Source organism: Ipomoea triloba, chromosome 4 (genome assembly GCF_003576645.1).
Source record: "Ipomoea triloba cultivar NCNSP0323 chromosome 4, ASM357664v1".
Classification (NCBI taxonomy): Eukaryota; Viridiplantae; Streptophyta; class Magnoliopsida; order Solanales; family Convolvulaceae; genus Ipomoea; species Ipomoea triloba.
This window is the reverse complement of record NC_044919.1, coordinates 32,529,348-32,539,237: the sequence shown is the minus strand read 5'-3', so window position 1 is coordinate 32,539,237 and position 9,890 is coordinate 32,529,348. Positions and strand designations below refer to the sequence as shown.

The 9,890-nt window shown below is 36.5% G+C and overlaps 1 protein-coding gene across 1 annotated transcript; it reads left to right on the top strand.

The window, feature by feature from the left end:
- Window positions 1-3,721: 3,721 nt before the first annotated feature.
- Window positions 3,722-7,171, top strand: LOC116017906 (factor of DNA methylation 1-like). Its single transcript, XM_031258574.1, has 6 exons — window positions 3,722-3,849; window positions 3,940-4,227; window positions 4,964-5,032; window positions 5,130-5,417; window positions 5,666-5,866; window positions 6,540-7,171. Exons 1-6 carry the CDS (start codon window positions 3,805-3,807, stop codon window positions 6,762-6,764), a joined length of 1,116 nt encoding a protein of 371 aa, XP_031114434.1. The 5' UTR covers window positions 3,722-3,804; the 3' UTR covers window positions 6,765-7,171.
- The last annotated feature ends 2,719 nt before the right edge of the window (window positions 7,172-9,890 follow it).

Here is a 9,890-nt window from a genome sequence, read left to right as displayed (position 1 = left end):
TTTTGTTGGCCGAAAAAGAGAGAAGAATGGGAATGAAAAATAATTCACTCCACTTGCTGCCTCTCTACTGCGGAACACAACAAAAAAATGGGAATAATGCATGCTTGCTTGCTTTTCCACTTGCTGACAAAGTAAACACTACCAAATGCTTCCCACTACATTTTATTTGTTGTTTTCTTTGTTTGTCTTTATGCTGCCAGCTCAATTCTCACATAGGAGGGACCCCAACAAATCTCCCCCTACCGACTATGTGAAAGTAATCACCAACTCGGCGATAGAGCAACGAACCTCAGGCCATTGTCCCTTTTGCTCACTCTCCACAACTTCTTCATAAGACTCATGTTTTCTCCCCCTTCAGTCAAAAGTACATACTGACTAGAAGAATAACGAGTAGATGGTATCCGCTCCCTAACAGACCTTCTCGGAAGATCAACTGGAACCTGCGAAGGAACCTCCTGTTCCTGGTGCACAACATCATCAACATGACCATCTACATTAGCTGCATCATCCTGATATTCTGGTACAAGATCACCATTCTGAACATTTTCCTGAACCTCATCAACATCATGTGTACCTCTGTGGTAAACTGGCTCAATGTCAACCAAACTTCCACTAGCATGAGATTCTGGCTCTTTCACTTTGTCAATATTCTCAATGGTTTGATTTTCAAAGAACACTACATCACGACTTCTGACTAGCTTCTTCTGAACTGGATCATACAGCCTGTAGCCAAATTCATCAAACCCATAACCAATGAAAATGCACTGTCTAGTCTTCGAATCCAACTTAGATCTCTCATCTCTTGGAACATGCACAAATGCCTTACAACCGAAGACTTTAAGGTGATCGTAAGAAACTTCCTTTCCACACCAAACTTTATCAGGAACTTCATATTTCAAAGCAACAACGGGAGATAAATTGATAACATGAACAGCTGTGGAAATTGCCTCAGCCCAGAAAGAACTAGGCAACTTTGCATCATCAAGCATAAATCTGACTCTCTCCATAATAGTCCGGTTCATCCTTTCTGCTAAGCCATTTAACTGAGGTGTCTTAGGAGGAGTTTTCTGATGCCTAATACCGTACCTTCTGCAATACTCATCAAACGGTCCACAATATTCACCGCCATTATCAGTACGGATGCACTTCAATTTCTTCCCTGTCTGTCTCTCAACAAGGGCATGAAACTCTTTAAATACACCAAGCACATCACTTTTGTGCTTCAAAGTATAGACCCAGAGTTTCCTAGAATAGTCATCAATAAAGGTTACAAAGTAAACTGCACCTCCGAGTGACCTAACCTTCATTGGTCCACACACATCAGAATGTATCAACTCAAGTGGCTCTGACTTTCTTGAAGGAGGATGGCTCATGAAAGAAACCCTTCTCTGTTTTCCAACCAAGCAGTGAACACACTTGTCCAATCTAGCTTCTTTAACCCTAGAAAGCTTACTCTTCTTGGCAAGATAATCAATCCCCTTCACACTCATGTGACTAAGTCGTTTATGCCACAATTCTGATACACATTCTTTTTCTACCACATTCACTGAATCATCAGAAACAGAACTTTGCAAAGAGTACAAGTTAGAAGACTTGTTACCTCGTGCAACAACCAGCGAGCCTTTAGTGATTTTCCAATGGCCATCACCAAAGAAACAACAGAAACCATCATCATCAAGTTTTCCTGTAGAAATAAGATTCAGTCTGATATCTGGTGCATGCTTGATATCTTTAAGTACCAAAATTGCGCCATTGCTTGTCTCAAGGCAAACTGTACCGGTACCCGTCACCTTCACCTGACCATCATCACCCATTCTGAGTTCTCCAAAGTCACCTGGAGTATATGAAGAAAAGAATTCCTTCCTTGGTGTAACATGGTAGGCTGCACCTGAATCCACAATCCAAGTTGTTTCATGGCATGCAACGTTGATGGCATTCTCATCAAAAGCAACTAGTAAATCTGCTCTAACTACCGTTGCAACTTGGTTCTCGGTGTCACCATCATTCTGTTCTTGCTTCTTATCTCTTTTAAACTTGAAGCAATACTTCTTGATGTGCCCTTTCTTGCCACAATAATGACATTCAATATCTCTACCCTTCTGACCCTTTTGTTTATTTCTCCCCCTATAATCTGTAACCAAAATATCTAACTGAGAAGTAGAAGTAGAAGTGTCTTGAGATATTCTCCTTGCTTCCTCATTCAAGATACCACTCTTAACATATTCCATGGTCACAACACCGTTGGGAGCTGAATTGGTCAAAGAAACCCGAAATGTTTCCCAAGAATCTGGTAGAGTGTTAAGCAACCAGAGACCAAGTACCTCATCCTCAAATTTGATGCCCATACCGGACAACTGATCAAGAACGCCCTGAAAATCATTAACATGATCATTGATCAATGTTCCTTCACTGTATCTTATATTCATCAACTGCTTCAACAAAAACAACTTATTATTGCCTGTCTTAGAGGCATACAAGGTTTCAAGTTTACTCCATAGGCTCCTGGCATGTGTCTCATTAATAATGTGGTTCAAAACATTATCTTCAACCCACTGTCGAATATAACCACAAACTTGTTGGTGCTCAAAGTCCCACTCCTCATCTGACATATTTTCAGGCTTTGCACTTGCAAACACAGGTAGATGTAACTTTTTCACAAACAGGAGATCCTTCATTTTGGCCTTCCAAATGTGATAATTTCTACCATTCAATCGTACCATATTACTCGTATTTGCCTCCATTTCAAATATACAAAATTAACAACCGGGGCTCTGATACCACTTTGTTGGGAAAAATCCCACCTCCTGTGACAATCAAAATCACAGACCCGACACGGTACACAAATACGAGATAATACACAATAGCCCAAAAATAAATATGAACACAAGGAACACAAGATTTACGTGGAAAACCCCAAAACCACGGGGAAAAACCACGGGCCACCAACAACAACAATTTCCACTATCACAAATCTCGGGTACAAAGTTTTAGGCTACCACACGAGCCATACATTCACAAATCATCAAATACAACAACTCCTAGGCCAAAACATTCTTATAATATTCACAGGCTAAAAGGAATAATATCTCGTACTCAAAATATTCAATCTCCAAGACTAGGATAAAAATGAATACAAATATTACGAGATTATCCAAAGAGATGCCTGGAATAAATACAAGCTGACCTCAAAGAATTGATTAAGATGAACCCAAGAAGCTTAGGCAAACTCCATGACAAAATGGCACCAAGATGAAGAAGAGAAAATGGTTTCTTCCCTCTGCTGCAGACTGCCGAATGGAATGAGAAGAAAAATGGGTTTTCTTGCTCTGTTTACTGCCTCATTGTGTGTGTGTCTCTCTGGCCAAAAAAGAGAGTGAAAATGGGAAAAAATAATTCCCCTCCTCTGCTGCTGCCCACTATCGCTGAACACACAACAAAAATTGAGGAATAAAAATTGTGGAATATTCCTCATACACTAAGGACAAAAAGGAAACAAAAAAAAAAAAAAAAAGTGGGAGTCCCATTTTCCTTGTCTGCCATCTTGTTTCTTCACATGGAGGGACCCAACACATATATGTTTGTAGTTGATGTTCTTGTTCTATTTCAGCGGAAAAAAATGAAATCAAATAACCTAGTTGAACCCCGATGTCACATCTGTTTTTATTTCAAATGGGTCGTTACAAGCATTGATTCTTTGAGCAGAAAAAGATTGAGAAAAGATACTACCTTTTAAAAGAATGTTTGAAAGTAATATCTAAGGGAAACCTATATTTTCCTCAGAATGAGAGGGTAATTCTGGCACAAATGCAGGATTATGAGACAATGATGGAAATTTCTAAATACCACAAGGTATGGCGATTCCTCTTTTGCAGGCACTGGAACCAAATACAATGGAATGCTGGAAAGTTGGCAGTTCTAATGGCTTGCTTTTAATTTCAGAGAGAGAAGGAACTTGCGTGGGAGAAAGTTATTGTGCTGCAAAGAGAGCTTGATCGGAAGCAAGGGTTGGAGATGGAGATAGAGACCTTAAAACATGACATCAAAGTGATAAGACAGATGAACAAGAAAAGGGATTTAGCAGCTATAATCAATTTCACATCAATTAAAGAAGAGCTGAAAGATAAGCAAGAAGAACTTAATTACTTTAAAAACATAAATAATGAATTTATTATAAAGCAATGGCGTGACAATGATCAGTTGCAGAAGGCTCGGAAAGCGTTGATCAATGTGAGCTTTCTATACAATTTCTTTTGTGCATCCTATATAATACATGATTTCCTATACAAAAATATAGTTGCATCATATAATTTCCTTTAAACTGGTTGTTTTAACCGAACAATGAACAGAGTTTTTGGTATTATTTTTCAGTATTTGATTATGTATGGTAAGTGCCTAAGTGGTTCTAAATGAAACTGATGGATACAAAGGGCTAATTACTCTAGGGTATCATCTACTCTGCTAAAGCATTTATAACTCAAAGCATGAAGTAAAATGCAGTTCTCTGGTTATTCCTTCCTCTGTAAACAAATTGAAGGCACATCACATGGTAATTATAGACACATAATATGATAACTAAAGACACATAAACTTTTAGTTGTAAGTACATAAACTATTAACTTCAAACACATAACATGTTAATCAACATGTTATTTGTCTGCAGTTAACACATTCTTGATTGTTGGCCCGGGGTCCTTCGCATCTTGTCCGGGCCTTGTTCTCCGGTCCTTCGTGCCCACTCAATCTTTTGTGTCTTGGACCTTGCTCCCCTGGCACCCCACACTTAGGCTTCTTTTCTAAGGCCGGACTTGATATATCCATCATTACTTTTTTGCAAATGAACTCTTAGTTTTAGGTGTGTAGTTCATGTTCTTGTTCTATTTCAGAGGAAAAAAATGAAATCTAATAACCTAGTTGAATGTTTGAAAGTAGTCATTTCTGAAATGGAAAACTATATTTTTCTCAGAATAGGAGGGCAATTCTGGCACAAAAGAAGGCTTATGAGACAATGGTGGAAACTGCTAAAAACCACAAGGTATTCTATTCCTCTTTTGCTTCAAGACAGGCACTGGAACCAAATATAATGGAATGCTGGAAAGTTGGCAGTTGTAATGGCTTGCTTTTAATTTCAGAGAGAGAAGGAACTTGCATTGGAGAAAGTTATTGTGCTGCAAAGAGAGCTTGATGGGAAGCAAGGATTGGAGATGGAGATAGAGACCTTAAAACATGACATCAAAGTGATGAGACAGATGAATGAGGAAAGGGATTTAGCAGATAAAATCAAATTGACATCAATTGAAGAAGAGCTGAAAGATAAGCAAGAAGAACTTGATTACTTTAAAAACATAAATAATGAATTTATTATAAAGCAACGGTGTGACAATGATCAGTTGCAGGATGCTCGGAAAGCGTTGATCAATGTAAGCTATCTATACAATTTCTTTTGTGCATCCCTATATAATACATGATTTCCTATATTTAAAAAAAAAAAAAAGGAAAGAATGGAGGTATACGGTTTATCTTAACATTCTTATGGTCTTGTCTATCTCTTTGGTTTGAAAATAATATAATTGTTTTTCAGCTTCCTAAGCTATTCATTCTGTTTTGGTCTTTGTTATTGCATTCTTTTATGGCGACTAATGTTCCAAGATTTGGCTTTTTACCATAGGGCTTGAAGGATGCCCGTACCAATATTTGTGTGAAGAGAATGGGAGAACTTGATGCGAAGCCATTTATCCATGCTGCAAAGCAAAAATATTCAAAAGAAGAAGCACCGGGAAAAGCTTTAGAACTGTGCTCCCTGTGGGAAGATCACCTAAGGGATCCACACTGGCATCCATTTAAGGTTGTCAAGAATGGAGAACAACATGTGGGTAACTTTTTGAATCTGTTGTTTTTCTCTCTATCTCATGCACACTACACACTCACTGGTATACACATGGACACTCTTTGAACCACAGGTTGTTAGATATAAATATACTAACATAAATGTAAAAGAAACTTAAGTCACGAAAAGCCTGACCTCTTAGTAATAGAAGCTGTAGAAAGATCTGAATATCTCTCTCGTCATAGTTGATATCACCATTGGAATTGCCTTTGGAATTGTAGACCTACAGAGAAACGTTAGTCGTTTTGTCTACCACTTCTCTCCTGAATACTAGATAGTGTAGTGTATTCTGATTATAGGAGTTGTGGGAAGACTGTGTTGCTTAGAAGCCTATGTGTCATCATTATAGACAGATATTTAGTTAAAGCCAAATTGAATATCTAAATTACTAACTAAACCATCCACTTATTGATTTAGTCATATACTTACATCATAACCACTTAAATAATACTCCGTATTTAATATATTATACTAAATGGAAAATTTTTACACTGGTAGGCAATACAACTCTCCCTCCTTCTTCCTTTCCTACTAGCATCAAAGCACAGGGGAGAGATTTAACACCAATAAACAGATCGTTTTGTAGATATGTCTTAAACCCAGACTGTGAAGTTCTCATTCTTAACTTGTGGTATAATTCAATTTGAACTCTCAGGTGGGGGTGATTGATGAAGAAGATGAAAAACTGGTGGGTTTGAAGAAGGAGTATGGTGATGAAGTGTATGTATCTGTGACCACTGCATTGATGGAGTTGAACGAGTACAACTCCAGTGGCAGGTATCCAGTGCCAGAGCTGTGGAATACTAAGATGAAAAGAAAAGCAGAACTGAAGGAGGGAATAGAGCAAGTATTAAAACGATCGAGGAGGCTTAAGAATTGATTAATAGAAAGAGGCAGCACTTACAGATAAGTACTTATCTCCCTTTGCGTTTAAATTTTGGGTATGCATGAAGTATGCGGGTTTAGTAGTAATCTTTCAAGCCTTTTGTAGTTTTAGTAGTAATCAGCAGGGCAGTGTCATGATGATATTGATCTGTGATAATTGATGAACAAGATATGGAGTGATGTTAAGATTTTTGGTGTTGTGTGTTATGGAATATATAAGTAATATGGAATCTACATATATTAGGCAGCCTGGAATTTTGAGCAAGTAGTCATAAGGAAACATTCCTTGTTTCCTTATTAGAAGTTTTCTAGCATGTATTTATACGGTCGTGTATTCCCCTGTCTAACATAGATTTATAACCTTCTATTCACTTTCGTACAGTATATTTTATCATTCTTTGATTCTTCATCTGTGTTTATGCCTAATTGGCGGGTGGATCTTTCAAGTTCAACAGTGTTTGGATTGCTATGTTGTTATGTAATATTTAGACTTTGGATTCGGACTATGTGATGTTTGATAGTGTGTTTGGATTGCTATTTCGTTATCGGAGTAATATTTAGTCTTTGGATTTGGACTGTGATGTTTGGTGATGTGTTGAATTTGAAATATGCATTATTGGTTATTTCACATATTTGGTTATTTGTATTTCAAAATTTAAATTATTAGTAAAAATACATAAATAATTATTTGCGATATGAAAACTAGGAAAGATTGAGAATTGAGGTTACTAAACCAAATCGAACCAATTTCTTCAAACTGAATTGAACTACAATGTTAAATCAGATGTTTTTTTTTTTCTTTCTTTCTTTTAACTTAACAAATCGAAACCGAACCAAATACCAAAATGCACACCCCTAGTTTGTCTTTGTCTTAGTTAACTTCACTCAATCTAGTGCTAATATTAGTTACCATCTAATAAGTATGTCGCCTACACGGGTAGCTCAGTTAGTTTTTGGATGGTAGATTGTAAGCAAGGACGTAGGATTGAACCCTGGCAATGGCAATGACAATGTGAGAGTTTTACCATCTTGTGAGAGTGGCTCACCGTGATTTATCACTTCATAATTTGTCGGGCTAAGGTATGTCTTTATTATTTTGTAAAACCTTATGAATATTGTACGGTGTATTTGCTCAATAGAAGAAAGTTAAAATTGGCTGATAGGCTAACTATTTTACCAAACAAAGCCAAAATATGTGCGTGACTAGCGATCAATAATGTTATGGCTACTAAGTACGGGTATCATTCTTTCTGTGTGGACACTTGACACTGGAAAGTAGGTAGTGCACACTTGGCTCAACAACCAGCATGTTCAAACAATGGTAATATTATATACGGAGTAATTAATTGGCACTTCTCTCTTGGTTTTTCTGTGAAACAAGCAACCTTGGCTATGCTATACAGTTCATATTTGATCATGTTCTGTAACATATTTAACCTTTACTTTGTACTTAGAATGTGAAAATTATGTTCAAAAGAATCCTTATTTGCTTCATTTTGATCAATTAAGTACAAATCCTTTTGTTTAAGCAAAAATGGTCAATTTTTGCATATACTTTGAAAGAAAATTGAGTTGAGTAGATTGTTTGAGGGGAAAAAAAGACAATGAAATGGACACAATACTTCTTTAAAGAGTCTAAAAGTGGCGTTTTCAACTTTCAATAGTCCTATTGATCACTTGGCAAATCATATGGCAAAAGTGAAGTAAAAAGGCATGAAGTTGCATTTCTTACTCAACGTGATTATTGTTTAGTATTTTGATCATATCTCAACTTAAAATGTCCAAATTAAGTGATATTTGCGGTATAGGAGAGCCAACTTGAAGGGCTACAACTTTTATAAAGATCATCAACTCAAATTACACTTCATTTTTTAGTTGAATGTCTAATTATATTTTTGTGTGGTTGAGTAGTTATTTTGAACAATTTTTCTTTTTAGTATACTTGATGGGTAAATACCCCCAAGGACTACTGTAGAAATATAATGTATAGTCCGTGTATTATTGTACCCTAAAAGGTTGGGTGTCCCTTAGAAATTGTTAAGGGTTAAATGTAATATTATATTCATGAAGGGTCAGGTCCTATTTCTATATAAAGGACCTGACCCTCATGTTAATGGCATTCTGAATCATTGGGATCCCTTGCCTCTCGGCCCCCTCTCTCTTGTTCACTATAGAGTTCATGGCTCTTCTTCTCCAAGAAGGAAGCCATGACTTCCTTTCCCTTTTCTCTCTGCATTCATACACGCTCCATACACTACATCATACACAATCGAACTACACGTGGTGTGAATCCGTACCCCCGTTTACATTTACACCATCAATACTAAAAGTTCGTTTTTTAGATATTACACTAAAAATGACATTGTATGAAGTATCACAATATACTGAACCTGCAAAAAATAACATGTAATACAGTAAAAATAAACATGCAATATTAAAAAAAAAAAAAAAAAAAACTTGTATATCAATGTTCCATGGTATATTGATTGGACTAGCTCACCTTAGCTTTTTGACAAACTTGGTGCACTATTTCATTGACCTACACCATGTATAACTCGCTAATTTTACTGTGGACCGCGATATACAATGCATGGTAGTCCAGGCATCAAAATGATGTCGTTTCTTTTAATGAAAAGAAACGAAATCCGTTTTGCGCCGTTCCGCAAAAAGTAACTCTATGTGTATAACATATTCAGTTTCATTTTATATACACTGTAATTTCCTTTCAACTCAACTACAGTTTCTTTTCGATATAACTACAGTTTTATTCGACATTATACACTCAAATATGTGAAACTGTTGTTCAGTTTCATTTTATATACACTATAGTTTCATTACAACACAACTACAGTATCATTTCGATATAACTACACTTTCATTGGATAATATACACTCAAATATGTGAGACTGTTATTCAGTTTCATTTTATATACACTGTAGAGGCTTTTCAACACAATTACAATTTCATTTCGATATAACTACAGTTTCATTTGATAATATAAAAACAAATGTGAGGCAGTATCATTTGAGATAAACTGTAGTTTCATTTACGGAGCTCCGTTAAGATGTGACATCATCCCTTTTTTACTTAAAAGAAATGGTGTTGTTTTTGGACCATGGT